The 24,234-nt window shown below is 36.1% G+C and overlaps 2 protein-coding genes across 2 annotated transcripts; both read right to left on the bottom strand.

Annotated features, from left to right (window-relative positions):
- Positions 1 to 1,327: 1,327 nt before the first annotated feature.
- LOC144666584 (putative G-protein coupled receptor 19) lies at positions 1,328 to 2,425 on the bottom strand. Its single transcript, XM_078527991.1, has one exon. The coding sequence runs from the start codon at positions 2,423 to 2,425 to the stop codon at positions 1,328 to 1,330; it is 1,098 nt and encodes a 365-aa protein (XP_078384117.1).
- Positions 2,426 to 12,633: 10,208 nt separating this feature from the next.
- On the bottom strand, positions 12,634 to 13,731 carry LOC144666583 (putative G-protein coupled receptor 19). The gene has a single exon (XM_078527989.1). The coding sequence runs from the start codon at positions 13,729 to 13,731 to the stop codon at positions 12,634 to 12,636; it is 1,098 nt and encodes a 365-aa protein (XP_078384115.1).
- Positions 13,732 to 24,234: the final 10,503 nt, after the last annotated feature.

The following is a 24,234-nucleotide window of genomic DNA, read 5'->3' as shown; positions in this document are numbered from 1 at the left end:
GTGGTTTGCTTCTGACGTCATGACAACTGCAAAATCTGAACTCAAATGAAAATGCTCGTCTAAAAAAACCAGTACTTTCAGTCTATTGCTAGCTTTTTTGCATAACAGGAAATTTATTGTAAAACTTTAGTAAACAACAAGAACAGTTTGCTGTATGATTTTCAGTTGACGTCTTTGCCAAGTATTTAATTTCGAGGCCATGATGGTGTACTAAGCAATCGGCCGTCAGTGGTCTTTTAGATTTTTGCCAAGATGATATTCTCACTACTAATTAATTCGTTTAAAGAAATTTGCTTTAAAAGCAACTGATTACGTCACCACAAACCACTAGCGCCATCAACTTTATTTTGAATACTTCTTAGTTTTGTGGCATTTGGTCACTTTGCAAGTGACCTTAAGGACGTTCGCGCGAAAATCTTCTGACATTGATGTTTTCTAAAACTTTCACCACTGTGATTGCTTGAGTTAACTGTGATCGCTCGCTTGAGTAAACTGCAAACGAAGCTAACGCAACGGCAACCAGCCCCATACGAATACGGTCCCCAATACGTGTGTATCACGGCTTCCTTAGCGCACGTGCTAAATGCATGACGTGGCATCAACGACATTGCGTCATAAATTACGTGCGCAGTAAGGATATGCGTATATTTACATGGTGGAGTCTACAAAACGTATGTACTTACTTACATATCTACATATACATTTGGACCGCCTAGAGTACCAAGTTAAGTTAAAAATACCAAACCTTAATGGAGCAATTGAGGTATATGATATATTGGCTACTTTCATGTATTGTTCGCAGGTGTTTATTTTCTTTCCATGTCGAGCTAGACGTGCTATAAGCGACATATTTAAACGGGTTTTGGTTTATCATGCACCTGCCAGTTTACACCTTCCCTAAATCTTCTGTCAGGGAGCTTAACCCGCTTTCTACATCTACATCTACATCTACATCTACATTTATTACGTTGATAAAATTTTGTAAGACATCGCATCAACTATAAATAAAAGCCAAAATAAATACAAAATATGTACATATGCATAAATTAGATAAAATTGATATGTCAGAATAGGAGGATAATTAAATAATAATTCTTTACCGGGAAGCACTTACGAGTGACAAAAGGAAGAGAAATACTCATTAAATATGCAGAAACGATTACGAAAAACTTTACTAAAATGATAGGAGGTTATTTCAAGCAGCAAAGTCAAAAAGAAAGCATTGTTATTCTTGCAGAAAGAAGTTTAAACTCTGTTTTGTAAATGTAAGATACATCGAGGTTAGTTACCAAAGCTTTCATGAATATTCTCTCGCTTAAGTCCTTTATTAAGGGCTTCCCTGTGGTTGCATCTCTACACCTACTACCCCTGCCGGAATGGTCTGGTTATGAGTAAAGAATCTCAACATGAACTTTCTCTTCAAAAAGGTGCGGAAATCTTTCATTTGCACAAGGTGTATTGCTACGTTGAAAGCACTGTTTGAAAAAGCCATTATGACACTCACAGTGCGAATGACATGGTCAGTTTCAAAATCCATCTTTGGCTGAGCTACCATGTTGTAGGTAACAATACCACAGTAAAATAGATAAGGAGTAACAAATGCAAAAGTTAGAGCAACAACAGTATATATACTACGGACCCTAGCAGCTCTAACTATTGCCCTCATACCATTATCTCGCTCAACATCGATGGTTCTTCTTGTTCTTGTCCATACAGTTATAATAAGCGATATATTTAGTCTAATTAGAATACAACTTGGTATAATGTATTGCAAAAAAGAGAAACTTACAAAGATAACTCTGAACGGATAATATTGATTATTGGGCCTGCAAAGCACCGTGTAATGTGTATCGTTTAAATAATGTCTTATCTCGTAGAATGTGGCAGCAGGAAATAAAGCAACCAGAAACCCTGCTAACCAAGCAAATAGCACTATTCTTTTGACAGTAGAATGACTAAATGTGCGTGGAACTTGACGAGTTGAAAAAAATTTCCCAAAGCATATAGCCAGCAGGTTGTTAATGGTAACACAAGGAAACAGAATAGACATATATCGCCCTATTTTACAACCCCAGCCTCTTTGCAGCACATCAAGATACAACTGGAGGCTCACATATGGAATTGAAATTACACTAGAAAGGACATCTGAAATGGCTAAACTCTTTATGTAGAAGTTAAAGTTCATTAAAAATGAACATGTCCTCACAATCGAGTTTGCTCTATCTTTGGTCTTCAGGAAGAGAAGTATGAGGACATTTCCCACAAAGGCTATTATCCCAATGGCAACCAGTGACAACAGCAGTGCGAGTTTGGTCGAGGGGTTAATTGGTCTAAAGACGTAGACTTTACCAAAAAAGTCTGTTCCGTTGTTAGGCGCAGAGACGTTGTCTTCGTGAAGGCTGGACATCACATTGGACTCATCCATTCCTACCCTTTTCATCAACAAAGGAAATCTAAGATGGAACAACAGTAAATAAATAATTATTAACCAGAAGTAGTGGAATGTGTCAAAGATTTGCAATGATAAAACGGCTCACAGTACATGTCACTCTAGCACCTTTGGTGCTGTATTGTAAAACTATTGACTTTAAATGTTGAAAACTTACTTTAACACCGTTTTGTAATATTCACTGAATTAAATGATGTGTTTAAGACGTCAATATCATGTACGATATGAATACCACGAGGGAAAATGCCCCGATATATCGTTTGAGTCTTAAAACTTTCAAACTAACTCACCTGTTACTATTTTGCAAAACATTTTGTATCATTTTTGTTTCAATATGTAATTAGTATAAATGTACGTTTTTTTGGTCATTAGATGCTGCCCTTTGTCTATTCAAATTTTTAATGTGAAACTTAAGCTACCTTTATTTGTAAACTAACTAAAGAAGCACAGCAATAAAGATCACGTCAAAGTAAAATTGGAAATTCGACAAACAAATAGCTAACTAAAAGAAGCGATAATTCATAAAAAGCGAAAGAAGCATTTGTGCCGTTATGGATCCCGGGGGGGGGGGGGGGGTGGGGGGTTTCGCATATAAAAGTGACAGGGATGCTCGTCGTCTAGCTTAGGAGTGTAAATTTCGGATTTTTGGTCTCGCTTAGGGTGTTCCGGGCAAAACGCCAACATTTTTAGCCATAATGGTCTCATTTATGGTTACACACGAAGAAATATACAAATATAAATTCAATTCTTAGACTTTTGGTACCTTTTAGGGGTCAAGAAAAGCTTGAGCCACACCCAGATTAATTTCTCTTAGCGTTCCTTTTCAAAATTTCCGACGAGCATCCCCGTCCGTTTGATATAGGAGTCCCTCCCCCCCCCCCCCCCTCCCCGGTTATGGATATCAAAATCAAAGTTTATTACCATACTTATTTTTGAAAAGGCTGGAAGTCCTGACTCGGATAGGTCATTAAAAATATTTAAAAATAACATTCGGTGAAACAAATCGTGTTTTTCTCTAAGTATGTTACGAAATGATGAAATGGCCTTTAAAAGCATTTAAACGTTTTGCTGTTGGTTTTCTTTTTATAACTTATAACAGTTGTGTTTTTTTTTCTCTTGCTCAAATTTTCTGCAAGAGCGGAAAGGTAACGATACTGCAGATGAAATACACAAATGAGGAAGGAATCGCCTGCTCCCACGCCTGTTAGCACTGGATCTGTCGTATGGCATTGGAATTATTAGCAAAATGAAAGGCTGATTTTTTTAATTTGAGTAATTTTGTAAAAAAAAAAACAAAAAGGGAAGCCGGATTTATTGCTCCTCGACGTTTTGGGGTCATCTTGACGCCATTATCAAGAGGCTAGTTAAATAGCATGCAAATCAGGAACGAAACGTCGAACCTCAATAAATCTTTCCTGTTTTTTTATATGCATTGCTTCAGCAAATCCCTCTGATGATCAAACGAGTAATTTTGTGCTTGAATAATAGTTACCTTGTAGCATAGTTCAAAGAGGTTATCATGAGCATTTTGGGCACACTTAAATCAGCGAAAACTAATTACAAGGCAAGGGACTAAAACGTAAAATTTATATTTACTGCCAACAACATTGGACAATATAAAGCTATAAGGTCTCGTACAGTCCCAAATATGTACACACGAACGGGACGTTCGACTAGCAAATATTGTTCATAAAGGCGAAAAAATTAAAAAAAGTGCTTCAGGATCGAAATCAAATCTTAGACTGTCGATTTTGTCTTCATATTTTAATAATACAAAGGTTTCAAGACACATGCGGTATAAATTCACCCACTTGACGTTGCCAATCAAATTTCCTTGAGGTAGTGGCAGTGTGGGTGTCTGTTTTCTAAGCATTTCTATTGATTAAAAGCAAAGTTAGAAACAAGATAGTTTGGTTTGATTGAAAAAGCCATACTCAATTAACCAGAGCTGAAGTGTTTTGGGAGGGTCTGGTTTTGCATGCGACAGCTGATTCGGTTCCAAAATTATAACAGGAGCGCCTGCTGACAAAATGAAGTGAAAAGAGCGAAACAAAAAACTGACGATAGGTATGAAAAACATGGTTCTAAGTGATATCTACATATCTCGGTAGTAAATGACATCCATTTTGATCTTTCTCCTATGTAATTACGTTGTGGCTATCCACTAGTGAAGAATATAAATTGGGCTGTCGGTATCTCTTTTCTTCCTAAGGGAAGTGAATATTGGTGTTTTCAAGTTATCTGGTGGTTCTATAAATACGGCAATCCAATATCTAAACATAGTTTATGTCACTGCAAGGGTGTTTGTCAAGCAGTCTTATTTCGTTCAGCCTTGACCAGTCTGACGTACAACATTTTTTGCGGGTTTGTTTTGAATTTCACACTGTAGCCAAACTAACTTTATGGCAAATTTGAATATTAACCCCCATTTGTAGCGAATTCGTCTAAGAATAAGTATTTTTTGCTCTTTTAAAAGCACTTCTAATAATAGAAAGTTCATGCAACAATCATTTTGTTCCTTTACCCTGATTTTCGCCATTTGTGGAAGCTATGCAGTTGTCCTATTTTGCAGTGACAAATCTGGTGCGTGGTTTTGTTGTTTGAATACTATTCTCTCAGGCGATGGAAATTCTCTTCATCAGCTTGTATTTAACTGCTATTGTTAGTCACAGCGACTTCCAGCGAAAAAAGTCTAGACCAAAAGTTGAATTTTGGTGGATACTAATTAACTCCGCTACTTTGCCGAAAACTCGCGAAGAGAGGAAATATCAAACTGATTCTAAGTTAGAATAATCCTAGGGGATTAGATGAACACATTCAATGAGTTAAAATGGGAGGATTCGTCGAAATATTGTTCGTTTTGTATCGGCTTTCTTCCAACATTTATTTTGAAAATGTTTGTTTCGGCACGTTTTCTTGATGGCTGCCGTATCTTTTTACAAATGTGATTTTCGAGCACGGTACGAAAACAAAAAAAATCTATGTTGTTGCTGGTCCACTGAAAATTGCCTTACTAATTTTGGCCACTTCAATGACTAGTTATTGTTTAGTAAATACTATAAGATTCAATATTTTCACGTCATTTTAATATATTATGACGAATGTAGTCGGGTTCATCAACCGTCATTCGCTTATCTATGGATTAAAATTTTTTCAAACCAAACAAACCAAATTTAAATTTATACCAAAACAAATGCACATTTTTGTACTTATTAATTTTATACAATTTTTGATTATGCAAACAAAACTTTAATTTTTTCCTAGACACACAACACGTTTCGAACGTAGGATTTTATATATTCTTTAGGTTTAACGTTAGAACCGTGACCCCCAAAATTAAAACATAAACGTTTTACGCTTGATCTTAATACAGTTGTCGTATCCTGTGCGTATTTCTTGTGGGTGTTTTGTTGTTCACACCCTTATGGGAACGTACATTAGATAAGCATAAAATAAGTTCCCAATATAATCGTGTTCAAAGTCTGTAGTTATCAGACGAAACCATTAGGAGAATAAAACTTCAGTCAACAAGATTTTTTTTGGCTTGTGCTGCTCACTGGTGTTTTTTTAAAAATGAGAAAAAAAAAACGTATTTCTGTTAAACACACAGCAAGATTCGAACGTAGTATTTTATATATTTTTGAGGTTGGACACAATTGACTATTTACCCAGCGTTGAGCATTAATCATCAGAAGGCGGAGATGATTGTATTTGTAAACATATTTGTATCTGTAAAATATTTTTAAACAATTATAGTTTCTGAAATAGTAATTGCACTTACTGTGAAATATTGAGTTATCAGGAATGAGACTTCGCTGTAAACGACAGTGAGAGTTTATCAAGGCTTTAACGTTTAGCTGGAAGAGAAGAATTTAAAACTAAATGAGATGATATCTATACAAAATATATTCCCCTTTTAAAACTATGGTGCTAATCCTGCGCGTTTAAGAAAAACAAATTTAATGTACTTTTCCTGGGGAATAGTAAGGAAAAAATAATTGTGAAAGGAAAACGACTACTTTTTCGATATAGTTTGTGTCATATTCCATCGATTTAAAGTAACGAAGTCAGTTAATTACTAAGTTCAAATTGACATCCAAATCGGTTACAATTTTTCAGAGATAAACGTGCGGCTTTTATGTCAACTTGATTGTTGTTATTTCATTTTCTCTTTTCAAAGTAAAATTCTGCTCACCTGTCTGAACTTAAGCTGGGTTTTCTTTAAATTATTTAACTGGTTTCTATTTGATGACGTTCTTTGCGTCTAGATATCATTCGTTTTACTCCGCGAACAAGTTTCTTCTTATTAACAACATTCCCATTTAGGTTTCACTGATGGACCTGATGACAATAATCTATTTCGTTTGACCTATTAACGATTCATTGTATTTGCCGACGAGATTAAAACTTGCTAAATAGATGTTCCTCTTTTCTTTTCAAGCGTTATAAAATCTGCGCTGTAACCGTTTTCCGTGCAATCACCGAAATGGCTCGGCGACTCGCATGCAGTGAATTCAAGTCGGTTGTTTATAATTATGTGGTTTACAGAAAAGTATATCCTAGTAGAACGTTTATCTAACAAGTAAGGTATTTTTTTTTCGTGGCACGGCGGCTTGACGGCTCTTCAGTGAGACTTCAGTGGGTTTAATGCTTTGTAAAACGAACAAGGCATATTCCTCGCGGCTGCTCAGTGAAGTTAATCGTTGTCCAAGCAACTACAGAAAACAAGGCAACTTTCACTGAAATGACTCGGCGACTTGCCAGTGAAATCAAATCGGATATGTATATGGGATTTTGGAAAGAACGTATCTTAGTTATTATATAAAAAAGTAATTTAAATATTTTCGTGTATGTGGTCGTAGAACGAGAGAGGTATATTTTCAATTCGTGGATCGGCGGCTCGACGGCTCTTCAGTTAATGTAATGCTTGCAGAAGAAGAAAGGTATATTTTTCATGGCTTCGCGGCTTTTCAGTGGTCGTACCGCTTTGTAAAACGAGAAATGTGTTTTTATCGTGGCTCGGCGGCTTCTCAACGAGTTTTTTAAAACCCATTAAGATGCTTACTAGGACGATAAAGGTATATTTTTCGCGTATCCGCAGCTCTTCCTGTGAACTAAATGCTTTGTAGAACGAGAAAGATGCATTTCTTTTTCGTGCCGCCAAGACTTACCGCTAGCTAAATTATCGAGTACAGAAAGTTTGAAAGCGTAATACTCTAAATGACTATTAACGTTTTTCCTCACGGTTTGTATCGCTTTAGTTCACGAAACAAATGTAAACTGTTTGCTTAGATATACAATCCCAAATTGCCTGTAAACCGACAAACTAACAACAGTGATAGGAGAAGCGGTGAAATGTAACCGCAGTTTACTTAGTTTTGATGCAGTTTTTAATCAAATTAAATTGAAAATTCTGGTCCTTTTAGCAGACATTTATGTCAGCGATTGATTTAACGCATGTGGGATTGTTACAATAATTGTTTCTTTTTAACAAAAGTTGAAACTGTGACCTGCTTTATGTTTTGTTGGAGATAATTGATGGAAATAGTTTTGCCTCGTGTAACAACGTTTTGGTTTTAATTTTTCGGGGCAGTCAAGCTAAAGCTTCGCGTGTTGATTAGCACATTATTTTATTTAATGTTAACAGAAAAGAGGGGTAAAACAATTGTAAACGCCATCTTGGCGATAACGAAATAACCCCCCTCCACCACGGTCGGGGACAATTTATAAAAATAAAAATAATCATTCGCCGTCAATTTCGCTCAAAAAACATGATAAAATATCTTGTGACCTTACACAATACTAGACTGAGGTAGTTTCTAAAGGTTACATGCTAAAGGCATTATCAGTTAAATTGGCCGATGGTCTGTCGTATTTTAACCGTATATAATCGCGCATAGAATATATTTCAGTTTGAAAGTTATATCTTGACATGTAATTTTTCTAATCTTGCACGACTATAAAAGCGAATGTAATGTACTTTTCTTGGGAAATATTAGGGAAAAGGAAATAAGTTAGGAAAGAAAAACGACTTCTATCTTATGGTTTGATACCGTCCATCGATTTATAATTGGAAATAAATCAAACGATACTTTAAATCCTAAGTTCAAAGCGACATCTAAATTCGTCACAATTTTACAAAGATTAAACCGTGCGGGTTTTTTTTTTCAACTTGATTGTTGTTTTTGTGGTCGTTTTTGAAGTGTAATTTTTCCTACCTGTCAGACTCGGCTGGGCTTTCTTCAAAATGATTTCTTTTCGTTGATGGTGTTGGCATCTAAATATCGCTCGCTTTTCTCAGCGATGAGTTTGGTCTGACTTGATCCTACTTTCTGTGTGGATTTCTTCAGAACTTACCAATTTTATAATGCTGGGAACGCTTTGTATTCACTAAAGACCTGATTTTTTGTGACAACATCAAAGTTACGGCGATTAAAACATATCCAAGTGTCATTCACATATATGGCCAATAAGGTCAGCTGAAAGCCAGAAAGTAAATGATTATCAATTTTTAAGTTTACTTCCATTCACTAGCACTTCGAAAAGAACAATAACGCTTCCCTTAACACTGTTATTGTGTTGAGGTACTTGAAAAAAGGTAGCGAAGAGGAAAGTGCACGAAGCGATGACGAGTTTTTAAATGGCATGATTTTTCTGAGACTAAACAATTTAAGCAATGGCGACAGACATGATTTGCGGAATTATATGTAAATTATAATTGCAAAAGTAGTCCGTTGACATGATAAAACTCCGAGAGAGGAATGCATATACCATATTAAACGTGAAGGCTTGTTTTCATTCGTCCGAGATAATCGAAGTGACTCTGATGATTTTGAAGTGCTTGCATTGAGTGGTGGATATTTCTCGTTAAATAGGTAATTAAAAATCGCCAGAACTATTAAAGGGAGAAGTTAAAATCTGTAACTATTACGTAGAATATTTAAAAGCCGGAAAGCCAGGGCTATTTAGTTATTTGTTCTCCACGAATCGAAACTTTGCGACATGACGTTTTTTCACGATTGATAATCACTGGTTTCAACTCCACTCAAAAGGACAAGTACAGGGAGTGATTCCATTTCCTCCCCATGCCCAGTAAAACGAATCTTTTAGTGTGATATTTCTTATGATCGGTCGGACGACACGCAATAGCTTTTAAAAAAATATTTTTATTTTCAGTTTTGTAGTACTTTTAGTGTAGTATAATTTCGCTAGGTTACTCGCGATAACAGAAAAAAAAAATGCAAACTCGTTTCAACCTGTCCTAACTTCATGACCTTTAAAATTAAAAATTTGTCTTCGTTTCTAATCAATGCAGTGATAATATGCTGGAAAGGAAGACTATTTCTTCCAATATACGAAGATTCGGCCTACGCATATTGTTCAACGCTTAAAATAAGTTTAAAACTTTTTAACTCTTGAGATTTATTTTAAGTACTCATACTGTGTTAATGGACATGTTCTGGTCAATAACAAGTGTTGACGTTAGTAAGAAATGCTTCTTGATAACCAGGAGAGTTAAAAGCCGGAAAATGTATGTAAATTAGTTTTATCAATTTTCGACTGCAAATTACAAAGGGGGTTGATCTCTTTTTGATGTTCTTAAAAACCCAAGAGAAAAGATATGAGTGATCAATCCGGAGATATAGCTATTATGGATTTTAAAATAATCAATGCGTGAAACAAGTTGAAGATGAAAATTTTGCGAATACTTTTTTTATGTTTTTATTCTTATTTTACTCGAATTAAAAGGGATCCTTTTGCGCGTATCTTAAAAGGTCGCAAAACGAGCAAATTACCTGAAAAGTTTCTTTTTCATTTTATTCATTAGAAACCACTATCAAATTACAATGTCGAATGTTTGCCTATCAGGGAAAAACAAGTTTTGAACTCAAATAACGCCATGTCAAATTACTGTTTTTGAATATGAAACAAAGAAGACAGCTCGTTCCTGGAGGAAGCGAAAATGAGGATTTTAGATTTTTCATTAATACCCGTGCCGTTTCTGCTAACTATTTTTAAAACAACTTCTGAAAGGATTGCAAGGGGATTTTCAGATATAATTCTGCCTTCTAATGTTACGTTTTCAAGTAATGTTGCACTGCTATTGTATTTCAGCATCCCACATGTACAATTGTATTTAGTGAATAATTGTGACGGTATTAATTCTGTTATTTTCTGTTCGCTGAAAACTCCACATTTTCCTATTTTTGGGAAAAATCTGTCTAACATATTTAATTGTATTTTGCATGAATGTTTAATTAGAGCCAATTTCTATGTTCTGAAATTTTGAGGTGGAGTCACAAGTGTAGATTTTGAGAAAAACGCCATTGAAATTGAAATTGTGCAAGTGCCTAGTCCCCTCTTAAGCATTCAGTCGTTCATTTTGGCTGTTTATTCCTGTTTAGAAGCATTTTTATCGTTTAAATGTCGCACATGATGGTTGTACGCTTTAAATAATAGTTACAAGAGAATCATTTAATTTTCTGAAGATTTTACAAAAGAGTTCAAATTGGAGCTCATTTGCAGTAAGTTCGTAATCGCGCGGTTTGCTTGCCGGGTGATCCTAGAAGCTGGTTCTCATATGATCTCCCCGATCGTTTCTATCGCATCGATCGTTTGCAACTACTGAGACGATCACAGGCAATGGAAGCGATCAGGGGGTTCTCATATGATCGCCCTCATCGCCTGGTATGAGCAAAATCCTACTCAATACAAACATTTAAGCCCTAGATACAGCACAACGACAGCCTTCAATGAAAGAGCAAAGCTTAATTGTGGCCTCCTATCTTCTCAGTTATTGCAGATTTACGGCGAAGAAGGGAAAGAGAAGCTAGGAGGATAGAACAATGGCGATCCAAGCGATTGTGATCGTCCCGATCGTCTGTGTAATGTTCTCATATAATCGCCCCGATCGCAAGAAAATTTTTTGAAGTGACAGAGGCGATATAAACGATGGGGGTGATTATATGAGAACCAGCGGCGGGCTTAATGTACTATTTTTCAAGCCAAGCAAATTGCAATGAGTACTTTTAAACACACTTTATTAAGCATAACAGACCTTTCGCGTTAACATGAACAAACGAGTCTGGATAGATCAATGCCGGCAGATACCTTTCAAAGCATCTTCATTTGTACCTTGCCTATTGTCTCCAACAGAGGCCAACCTGGTTAAAAGTTACAAACCGTCTTTTTTCAGTTACTTGCAACAAGTGAACGAAATACAATCCAAAGCTATAATTTTATATAAACACTATCCTAGAAGGAATACGGTAATCTTTATTACCATGAAAAACGTTTCTTGAATATTTTACCAAATATAAGAATACAAAAGAAATCTCTTCTTAAGATGTTAAATTTAGGTCAGTTTCCGTCTCTGTCCAGACCGAGCACGTTCATTATGTCACATAGGCCGTATGGTATTGTGATACACTTACAGCAAGTAATAACAAGGATACGAATATTAAAACTTATTTACCCAAGTAAAAATGAATATTTGAAGTTATTTACATAACATAGGAAAAAATTTGCTTCAGACGTAATTAAAATTGCCTGAACCACTTGGTGTACGAATTGATCATGAGAACCGGCACTGCAGCGACCTTAATATTTTTGCCAAGATGATATTTGTTCTGTCCTACAATTCGATGGCACTACTTATTAGTTGAAATATTTTTTTAACTGATTACGTCAACGCAAACCACTGGCCTATCAACTATATTAGGAATTCTGCTAAGTTTTGTGGCATTATGGCTACATGATACAAGTTATCTTAAAGTAAGTATATAAATAGTTGAGACTTCATAACTTACTTACTTACTTACCTACTTACTTACTTACTTACTTACTTACTTACTTACTTACTTACTTACTTACTTACTTACTTACTTACTTACTTACTTACTTACTTACTTACTTACTTACTTACTTACTTACTTACTTACTTACTTACTTACATATTTACATATATATTCGGACCCCCTAAATAAGTAATAAGTTAAGTTAATAAGTTAAAAATACCAAACCTCAATGGAATATTTGCCTTGTTTATTTTCTCCCCATGTCGAGCTAGTCTTTCTATGAACTTCATATTTAAACCGCTTTTTGGTTAAACGTGCACCTGCCAGTTCTCCCCCCCCCCCCCTACCAAGGCTTTCATGGATATTCTCCCGCTTAAGTCTTCCTTTTCAAGGGTTTCCCTGTGGTTGCATCTCTACACCTTCTCCCCCTGCCGGGATGGTCTGGTTATGAATGAAAAATCTTAAAGTGAATTTTCTCTTCAAAAAGGTGCGGAAATCTTTCATTTGCACAAGGTATATTGCTACGTTGATAGCACTGTTTGAGAGAGCCATTATGACACTCACTGTGCGGATGACGTGGTCTGTTTCAAAATCCATCTTTGGCTGAGCTACCATGTGGTAGATAACATCAGCAACGTACAAAAGATAAGGAGTAACAAATACAAAAGTAAGAACAACAACAGTATATATACTACGGATCCTAGCAACCCTTACCGCTGACCTGATACCATTATCTCGCTGAACATCGATGGTTCTCCTTGCTCTTGTCCACAAAGTTATGATAAGAGATATATTTAGTTTAATTAGAATACAACTTGGTATAATGTATTGCAAAAAAGTGAAAGTTACAAAGATAATCCTGAACATAAAATATTGATTATTGGGTCTGCAAAGCACCGTGTAATGTGTATCGTTTATATCATATCTTAACCCTTCGTGTGTGGCGGCAGGAAATAAAGCAACCACAAACCCTGCTAACCAAGCAAACAACACTATTCTTTTGACAGTAGAATGACTAAACGTGCGAGGAACTTGACGAGTTGAAAAATATTTCCCAAAGCTTATTACCAGCAGGTTGTTAATAGTGATACAGGGAAACAGAATGACCAAATACCGTCCAATTTTACAAGCCCAGCCTCTTTGCAACACATCAAGATACAATTGGAGGCTCACATATGGAAGTGAAATTACACTTGATAGGACATCGGAAATGGCTAAACTCTTAATGTAGAAATTAAAGTTCATTAAAAATGAACATGTCCTCATAAACGACTTCGCCCTATCCTTGGTCTTCAGAAAGAGTAGTATGAGGACATTCCCTCCAAAGGCTATTATCCCAATGGCAACCAGTGACAACAGCAGTGCGAGTTTGGTCGAGGGCTTAATTGGTCTAAAGACGTAGATTTTACCAAAAAAGTCTGTTCCGTTGTTAAGCACAGAGGCGTTGTCTGCGTGAAGGCTGGACATCACATTGAATATATTCATTCCTGCCCTTTTCATGAACAGAGGAAATCTAAGCCGGGACAAAAGTGAACAAATTAACGAGAACTAGTGGAATGTGTCACAGATCTGCAATGAAAAGACGGCTGACAGTGCATGTCACTCTAGCACCTTTGGCGTTGTATAACTATGGACTTCAGGTGATTCCCTAGTATCCTTACTGCGCAGAATTTAGCGCGCGCACATAAACAGAATGGCGGCTTTTTCCTTGGCGACTTGGCTAGCGCGAGAGAGAAATCATCGTTTTCTCGTGAACGAGTTAGATGACCTATCACTTTTTTCTCTTAGTACGAAAGTAGCGATCAAATTCTTTCTATAAAATAAATACAAATCAATGTCTATGGCAGAATAATACATTATCACCGAAAACGTGCACTTTGCCAGTACTCGCAAAGGATATATAAGGAATTATATGGTAAATACAAGCTCTTCCTGCTCCTAAACGAATACGGTGCCCCCCCCCCCCCCCCTTTTTATTTTAAAATTTAGCTTTCCTTAAGGTAAACAAACAACTGGCAAAGTTTGGTTGGAATTCTATGAGTAGTTCTATTTCAAGGGAATTCCCTTAAAATGTTTACAAATTACTTTAACACAGTATTGTAATATTCATTGAATAAAATGTTATGTTTATTAAAGACGTGAATATCAGTTAAGATTTAAACACTACGGGGGATAATCAAAAATGGCTGCATTTATCGTTTCGATTCTTAAAACTTTAAGATTTACTCATTTCTTATTTTTTCGAGTAACAGTTTTAAATTAATCATTTAACTTGATGCAATTAGTACAAATGTCTACTTCGCTCATCAGAGTTTGCCCTTTGTATTTTAAAATTTTGAATGTGAAAATTGAGTTTTATATGTGTAAAGTAAGAAGCACAGCATTAAAAATCACTACAGAGCGAGGTTAGAATTCGAAAAAACAAATAACTAAAAGAAAAGTTAAAATAGCGAAACGTCATGAAAGTACCGTTTGTACTTCAGTGGAAAACAGAATAAATACATAAATTCAGTGAAAGAAATCGTGCTTTTTTCTATGTAATGTAATGAAGAAATAGACTTTCTTCAAACCTATAGATATTTATTATTTTGCTGTTGGTTTTCTTGTTTAATTTCCTTAATGCAGAACTGACGTCGGCAGTGATTAACTTGACACAAGGTTTTGTATAAAGCTCTGTTGTATTCTTTTTGGTTCTCATCTCATAATCCAATCTCACCTTCAAGTAAAAAAAAAAAGATCAACTCCTAAATGTGTACACAAGAAATGAATATTTGGCTAGCATATGTCAATGAGTTTGCCAATAATTCGAGATGCCTTCTCCTTTGAGCTCCTAAAGTTCTACAAGTGTCCAAAGATCTAAATAAATCAAATCACTGCTTAAACAGTTTTCAGATTTTAATCGTACAATTGGCGTTACCAATCAACTTTGTTTGAAAGAGGTAGTGACAACTTGCGGTGACCGGTTATGATAGGCATTTTCTGACGATGTTATGTTGTTTGTCAGTCTTCCCGTCAGTCCAACCGTTGACGGTGAATTGCAAATGAAGGGATTTCCGATATTAAAAAGAAGACGATGGAGAACCGGATTGGTTGGCACACGATTAAAAAGGCATATTCAGTTGGAACTGAAGTGTTTAGGTAGAGAGTTTGGTTTTGGGCGTGACAGCTCCCTCAAATTAATACAGGAGCGTTCGCAGAAGACATAAAATCAAATGAAGAAAACGGCGATATGTGAAGTCCACATGGTAGTGAGCAGCTACAAAATAACCTACATACCTTATATTAGCAAAAAATGATACCCAGCTGTATCGTTCTTCTTTGTAACATAGCTGTGGTTATCCACGACTGGAGAACATAGGATGGCTGGGTTTCATTTCTTCCTGAATAAACAAGAGAATATGGTATTATTCTTGTTTTCAGATGGCTATAACGCGCGAATCAAGAATGGCACAGCATGGTTTATTTGCCAGTAGTCACGATCGAGTAGTAGTTGCATTACATTCAGGTTGGATTTAGTCTATATAGCTTTATAACCCACTCATTATTTTTTGCGCGCGCTTATTGTACAAAACACATCACGTGATACAAAATCGAACGACGGGTATCCGTCGCCCCATTTGGTAGCCAAGCACAAAACAAACCAATAAAGTCACCTTATTCAATTCTAACTTTTAATGAAATCACAGATTGAAAAAAATTCACGTTAACCGATCAACTTACATTTGTTTCAATCACAGTTACGCCAGGTTTATTACGTAGGTTTTTTCCTATAAATTTACTGGCGATAAAGCGCGTTGTAGAAATTAATCGGAGGGTTATAAAATAAATAAACCTCTTTCTGGCTTGCTAGTATATTGGAGAATTTTGCCGTTGGCTGAAAGGTTTTCCTCAAAATTTCACAGTTGCCCTCGAAGCTTCGCTTCTCGGCCAACGGTTCATTTTTCGACAATCTTTCAGCCTCGGGCATTATCCTCCAATATACCAGCCGCCTGAAGGGGTTTATTTACTAAATAACGTGATGTTGTCAGTCTTAGCCTTTTAATATTTTTTGCGGGTTTTGGTTGTCAAATTCATATTGTTGCTGAACTTACTCCATGGCAACGTTTTAAAATTAAATCAAATTCAAAGTGGATTGATCTGAGAGCAGGTGATTGGTTGTTTTGTTTAACCCTATTCAGATCGGGCTTTTTTGGACCTTCTCAGACCGGGGGGGGGGGGGGGGCTTCGGAAGCCCACTCTATGTAACTTCCAGAATATTTAAGCAATCACCATGAAACTTATAGGATGTATTGGTATACGTCACGTGGGATGGTGACGTCACATCACGTGACAATTACATCATGATAACAAAACAGCCGCCATCTTGGATCCGCCATTTTGGATTTCAAAATTTTTCCAAAATGCCAGAAAACCACCCAAAATCACTGCAAAGTACTCAAAATGAATAAAAATGTGCTTTAAACCCGTAAAAATGTAAAAATAATCCCATTTAAGTTGATTTCTATTAACAGAAACACGCAAAATTACAAATTTGGAAAAACATGCCTGTCAAAATGCCGTTGCCATGGGGATGTCAAGTTCCTGACACACCATCCAACCCTACCAAATTGTTGCCAGATAAATTTTAGCAAAACTCAGAAAGTTTGGCAGCGTTTGGTTAAATCTTAAAAAAGTTATAAAAGTTCAAAGTCAGCGCGGGCCTCAAAAGCCGCCTCCCCCCACCCCACCCCCCCCCCCGGTCTGAATAGGGTTAAAATCCTATACCTTTCTTTGCCTATACAGTTGAAGTTGTCAAGCTAAACTTGATCAAAGGCCTTTTTCGTTTAATTATAATGTCAATCATGTTTAAAATCACGTCTACTTAAAGAAACTACATGCAAGAATCCAGAGCAATCATCGTATCCTCTTTTGGCATGAATTGTGCATGTGTCCTTTCTTGCAGATTAAACACCTGGCGTGGTTACGCGATCGTTGTTTGAATGCTAGTCTCTCGCCAGTTCAAAATTCTTTTCTTCAACTTGTATTCTGATAACAAAAACTAAAAATTTAAATATGTCTGCCAACCCTCACCCGCGCGAGCGAAACCTCATACCAATAAATAAATAGTTAAACCATCCAGCTAAAGAATTGTGGTTTTCACGTAAGTGTTTGTCCGTTTGCGCAGCCATGTTTACTGTTGTTAATGCAAGGTCAAACAAATAAAGGAGATAAAAAATTCTCAGTACTGACAATGGAATCATCGCGTAAATTCAGAGCTTTATAAAGGGGCAAAATAAATAACTGTGGAGCTCCGCTTTTAGGTTTGGCTAAATCTTGCACGAATCGAATATTTACGCAAAAGCCTTTTCGGTTTTGTTGCGAGTTACCGACTTAGCAAAAATAAAAGTGGTGCTTGGAATCGAAATACTGAGCAACAATAAAGTTGACGATTTCGACGTAATCTTTTTTTTATTAGCTAAAGAGATCAAAAACAAGATTACGTTGTTGTAGCAAGCAACGCCTCGCGAAACACAAACTCCAAATAAGGACCACAGAGCAAGACAAAATACGCACAACGAGTAAAGCTACTCAGCGACACTACACTGCAAAACATCTCTGAGAGAGATTTATTATCTAACATATCGAAACGGAGTGACGATATGAAAAGGCGGCAAAATTTGTTGCGTGATGTTCACTGTGTTAGTTGAATGAAACGCGAAAACGAGCGAGACGGAATTCTCTTGCAAAATATTCCACGCACAATCCTCTCAAAAGCCGTCTATACTCGATCTGTGAAAATTAATTGTGAGAAACGAAAACGGTTTACAGGTAGATGCTATATGTTACACTCCTTGTGCAAGTCTGCTCAGTAAAGCCGGTTTTGCTGTGAGTTTATTTTATATTTACGCGAGTTAATTCCGACTTAAAGCCACAAATTTCTCAAAGAACATGAACGAAATTCATACAATGTATCTAAGAGAAGTTTTTCGGAGTACTGAGCCATAAAAAAGAGAAAACCTTGACCAAAACTAACTTTATTTAGCCTAAACTTGTTCCATAAATCAAAATTTCCTCATCTAACATGAGCTAGTGCGCGCCTTGTATTTCAAATTGACTACTTTGAGGTAATTCAAAATAAATTTCTTTGGCTTCATGAACATCAAGCATCAATACCTTTTTCAAAGAATAACTCGTAAAAAGAATTAGTGTACATTAAAAGTTTTTCGGTAAGAGGTACAAGACGACCGTATTAAAGTATTTCACACAAACGTTTCATTCCTCATATCTTCCATCGATTTATACTTAGTCCAGAATAAATCAAACAATTTTTGAAAAAAAATAAATAAATAAATAAATCGATCACAATTTTGCAAAACTAACCGTGCGACCATCCTTCTATCTTCGTTATTATTGTTGTTATAACTGTTTTCGAATGTAAATGAATATTTGCCTACCTTTCAAACTCAGCTTGGCTTTTATCCAGAGTGATTTCTCGTCGTTTGTTGTAGATGTTCAGTTTGCGTCGATATTTTGTTCGTTTAGCTCTTCTTATATTTCTAAAGCCACGGCATTCGCATATGGCGATTAACTCTTTCTTTTGATCTTTTTAGGTTAATCGTATTTGGCGATGGGAATAAAATTTACAAAATAGATGTTCGACATTTTTTTCAATCGCTAATCGCTGTAAAAAATTTTTCGTTTTACCAGTTTACGATTCATTTTAATTTGCTAAATATATGTTTCTCATCTCTTTTCAAGCGTTAATCTGCTGTAACACTTTTCTAATCTTTCACTGCTGTGGCCATTCAATTTTTGTTTAGTACTTTTGTTTTACTTTCTCCCATGAGATTTTGAAAGTGCCGCAAAAAACGTGGGGCCCTTTGTAGACCCAATTTGATGTTTCATTTCCTAAATTATTTATTATATAGACGACCCTTTTACTACTACGTATATCATGTTTTTTCGGACAAATTATGGAATTAATTCAATTTATTTAAATATTAAAAAAGTCGACTGGTAAAGTCGGGGATCTTCTTATTCTGAAGACGAGAAAATATTTTAAAGTGGAGCAAACAAATGCGATTCTTGGAATTGTTCTTACTTTTGAGGAATTGCTCTTAGTTTGAAATCTGTCAGGTGGCGATTCCCAGGATTTTTTCGAAGAGTAATTTAAATTTCTCGGTTTTCTTATTCCGCGTTTTTTTTTTTCTGTTTTCCGTGTGTTTGTTTTTGTTTTCCGCGTTTTGGGGTGGTTGCGCGATCGCTGTTTGAATGCTTGTCTTTCGAGATGAAATTCACTCCGTGAAGTTGTATTTCATGTGTATTTAGATAATAATTAAATGACCGTTAAGCAAACTCGTGAATTATTAAATTGAAATTATGTACATTGGCGGCTTATAAACAGTCGATTTTTTAGCGAGCCATGTTCACAAAAGACAGCTTGGGGTTTTTCCCGTATAATGCCGACTAGCTGATTTGACCGATATTTTTTCATAAAAAATGAGTGCTTGGGGGGGGGGGGGGGGGATCTCTTTTGAATTTGACTTATACATTTTTGCAATGATGTCCTTCATATTTTTGGATTTCTTGTTCATAAAAGCTATAAGCAACCCTAGAAACTTTAAGACAACGCTCTACGCTCTGTTTATTTTATAATTGGTGTGAGTTTTCATTTTGTTTTGCTGAAGAAATTTTTTTGTGCCGTGAGCATTATTTTGCTGTGTTTTTGTATTTTTCGTGCACCAGGAGATAACAGTGCTTTTGATAGTCTTTCTGCTTCTTTGATAAAATGGAAATATTGTATTGTAAAGTCCATTAAAAAGAAATAATTGTGCTGCTCTGCTTTAAGGTTTTGCCTATACCGATTTTAGCTTTAATCGATTTACACTTAGTCGAAAACTAATCAAGCAATGCTTCAAATAAGTTTAAATCAATTGATAACGATTTCTCAAAAGCAACAGTGCGACCATTTTGCTATCTTCGCCATTGTTTTTGCTCAAATAGAGCTCTGTTCTCGACGTGTTATAAGCATTTTGTCTATCCGTTAACCTTATCTTGTTTTGTTTTTTTCTACAAAGCACTTTCTTGTCCATGATGTTCAGTTTGCGTCAAGATATCGTTCGTTTAATTCCGTGAACGCTTCTACATCTACTGCTGGACTTAAATTTTGCAGAACAAGAGAGGTTTTTATTTTTTCGTGCCGTCACGGCTTGGCGGCTCGTTAAGATCAGTATTAAACAACCGAGAGTTTGGAAGCGTAGCATTCTAAACGCCTACTAAAATTTATCCTTACGGTTTGTAACGCTTTTTAAAAAAACAACAACGATCAACATGACGTTTTTCAACAAGAACACTTCTTAAGATGTAAGACTATGAAGAAATTTAAGAATAAGACTAGTGAGAGGTACCAAAGCCAGGCTACCGATCGATTCGAAGCCTTGAAGCGTATTGGTAATCATGGAAACCCATGTTCGTGAGTTTTTGTAACTTTAGCAATCAATTTGACTTCTTTTTATACTCAAGCCATTAGAAACTCAATAAGGAAATCTTCACGGGTGCTAACACTTTAAATTTGAAAAAAAAAAAATACATCGCAAAAAAAAATAATAGATATTTGTGTATATTGCATTCTAGCGAAAAAGCGACAGCGACATTTGCCCCTAACCAAATAAGCGAGGGGTGGGTTGGAAAACGAGCGACAAAGCGACATCAGAAACCCCGTTTGGAGGCCTAAGGGTGGTTGTTTTGAAAGTTAAAATTACCTAGGAAGCCAATGTTCGATTTTTGCCAAAATACACCATAATGATCAAATGTGACCAAATTTTAATTTTTTACCCGTCACTTAGTCACAACGGTTACCATAGCAACGATTGACGTTTTCTTTTGTTCTCAAACAAGCTTGATTTTCTCGAAATCTAGACTGACACTTGGTGTTTATTTTTTGATACGTTAAAGTTTAGTAGACTGACTAACTGTTGACGAAATTTTAGAAAAATCTGTAAGAGCGTTTTCAAGTAAATCAAGAATGAAATTTTCAGAAAAACACCGTTTTAATATAAAATAGGCGCCTTTAAATTGTTTCGTATTATTTGAGCACAGTTTCTCTCACTGAAATATATATGGGTTATTGACCAAGCGTGAGGTCAAGATGGCAGGATATTGGCCAAGTTCTTTTTTTGCGTGTTTATGGACCGAGACGAAGTCGAGGTCCATAAACACGCAAAAAAAGAACGAGGCCAATATCCTGCCTTCTTGACCGAACAAGCTTGGTCAATAAAGGATTTATTATATGACTTTTTTCGAGTACTGAAAAGGAAGCCAGTTGCATGCACGTTCACTGGCGCACGCTAAAATCATTTCATTGGTTTAAAAGTTTAACGAGTGACTGTCAAATTCTTGAATGAATCGAGACGAAATAAAACGACGCTACAACAGCGAAATTTACCTCTTTTTAACCCTCAAAAGGATATTGAAATGGCTAAAATTGCAAATCAACGTTGAGTTTGAAGCCTTAAAACAAGAATGTCCATTCCATCTGGCCGCCAGCTTTTGATTATTGGACGTTTTGCATAGTATTTGCTCGCTTCAGGCGCTTAATAGAGGTTTAGTGGTGCAAGCCTGCCGTCACGGTGACACGAGCTGAATATTGAAATTGTGATTGTTGAAAGCGTTTGGGACTATAAATTTACGGGAAGAGCTTGAACTTTCCTACATCATTGATATCATTTAAATGTTCGACCCGACTTTATTCGACGTGAGCGTTAGAGGCTTTTGTGAAAAGATGTTTTAAAAGCTTACAGTGCCTGGTTCGCCGTGCCGACCGCTTTCTCCATCAAGATGTACACAAACGACAAGTTTGCCGAATTCTTTATTCTTCAGGTATGTCACTGTCAGACTTCTCTCCTTTTTCCGCCGAACAAAACCGATATCATGTCTTCAAGTCGCTTTGCGTTTTAGTTTTTGTATTTTTAGCTGGTTGTTGTGGCAAATAAAATTCACGAAATTCGTTCAACATTTGTTGTTTTTAAAATTAGTTTGTTCTCGTTCGCTTCAAGACCTATTTCTTTGTAATAGGACTCTCTTTCGCTAGAAACAGGCAGAAAATATTTGTGTTGTTTCGGTAAATGGTTTCATAGCTCAAGTTTACGACGGAAAAGCTTTTTGTAGTAGCGTCGACGGAACAGAAAAGTTTTTTTGCTTGCGGGAACACAGCGGGCGATCCCGAGCGGTCAAGATGGCTCCATCTTGACCGCTCGGGTAGCCAATCAGAGCACGCGATTCGTTTCATCTTGACCGCTCACGGAGCTAGTCATATAATAAAAATACTTACACCATCAAAGACCATTAACTAAAAGCGAAAAACTTTTTGCTTTAATTTGTTAAAATATATCGACTGCCGATTGTAAGAAATTATAAGAAAATACCAAAAACTTCATTCTTGATTTACTCTAAAACGCTCTTACAGATTTTCCTAAAATTTTGAGCACAGGTAGTAAATCTACTGTACTTGAACATATCAAAAAATGAATGCTAAGTGTCAGTCTAGATTTCGAGAAAACCAAGCTTGTTTGAGAACAAAAGAAAACGTCAATGGTTGCTATGGTAACCTTTGTGACAAAGTGACGAGTAAAAAATTAAAATTTGGTCAAATTTGATTATTATGGTGTATTTTGGCAAAAATAGAACATTGGCTTCCTAGATAATTTTAATTTTCAAAACAACCACCCTTCGGCTAAAAATACTACATCGAGCCTCCTTAAGGCCTCTTGTTAAGGCGCGCGCCTCTGTTAATTTAGAGTTACCGGTGATTACCCTCCATGTGTACTGTAGAGTACTGTGTGACGTATTGTCATGATACTGGGTTCATGGGCGGGGATCGTGCAATTATATAATGTATCACCCTCTTGGGTTTACATGCTTTTCACCAGGGACACGTTTCGGGTGGCTTGGTCACTTGGATTGTTTTATCAAGTGAAGAGGGGGTTATGAGCCTTTTGCTCACAGCCATTTTTTGTTTATCCTACTGCCCAGCAAACAGAGCGACGGGATATGTAGCACCGACTCATTTAAAAAAGGGGGGAAGAATAAAGATATTATATAAAAAGAGGTTAAGGCTGTGAGCAACTTCATGTTTTGTTGGAATAATCTATGGAAATAGTTTTGTCTTGTGTAGCTAATTAAATGTCTTCAGGACAATCGAGGTAAACATTCGTTTGTTGATTAGCGCATTATTCTATATTATGTCATCAAAAAGAAGGGGGAAAGTGGAATGTAAACGCTACCTTGACGATAACGAAATAACCCCCTCTTCGCATATCAGGGTTGACTCTGTAACAAACAGTAACAAGAGAAATATTTTCTGGAGATTTTACAAAAGAGTTAAAAGTTGGGCTCATTTACGCCCTCAAAACTGCAGTGAGCCACCTGAATGACACAGTTCGTACTCGCGCGGTTTTGTTTGCTGATTGATCCTAATGTATTATTATTTTTTCAAGCAATGCAAACAAGCAATGATAACTTTTAAACACACTTTATTAAGCATAACAGCCCTTTTGTGTTAAAGGTGTCCATACGTTAAATGATTAACATGTATATACATAAATTAAAGTTGCCACAACTTGGTGCACCACTTGGTGTACGAATTGATCATAAGAACCGGCTCTCTTTCTATCCTACAATCTGATGGCACTACTAATTAGTTCAAATGAGTTTTTTCTTAAAAGGCAACTGATTACGTAATTGCAAACCACCGTATTTAATTGAAAAGATAGCGTTACCAAACAAAAAACAAAACAAACAAACAAAACAATAAAACATCAAGAATTGCTAAGAACTTGTTAGCATTTATAACGCCCCTGTTATAGGTTTGTTAAAATTACATACCTTTCAATCTAATTTTTTTACACGTTAATTGTCACATTATTTTCTTATTACATTCATTTTAAACAACTCAGGAACGCCTTCAGTATTTCCTTTTTTTAGCTGAAGAAAGATAGAGCAGTAACCGAA

The sequence above is a fragment of the Oculina patagonica genome, chromosome 9 (assembly GCF_052425735.1).
Source record: "Oculina patagonica isolate OP01 chromosome 9, crgOcupat, whole genome shotgun sequence".
NCBI classification, from domain to species: Eukaryota; Metazoa; Cnidaria; class Anthozoa; order Scleractinia; family Oculinidae; genus Oculina; species Oculina patagonica.
The sequence above is the reverse complement of the archived record's forward strand: the minus strand, read 5'-3'. Positions and strand labels throughout refer to the sequence as shown.

What these genes read in the sequence shown, in the direction of transcription:
- LOC144666584 (XM_078527991.1), bottom strand. Translation starts at nt 2,425, where the DNA reads ATGGATGAGTCCAATGTGATGTCCAGCCTTCACGAAGACAACGTCTCT.
- LOC144666583 (XM_078527989.1), bottom strand. Translation starts at nt 13,731, where the DNA reads ATGAATATATTCAATGTGATGTCCAGCCTTCACGCAGACAACGCCTCT.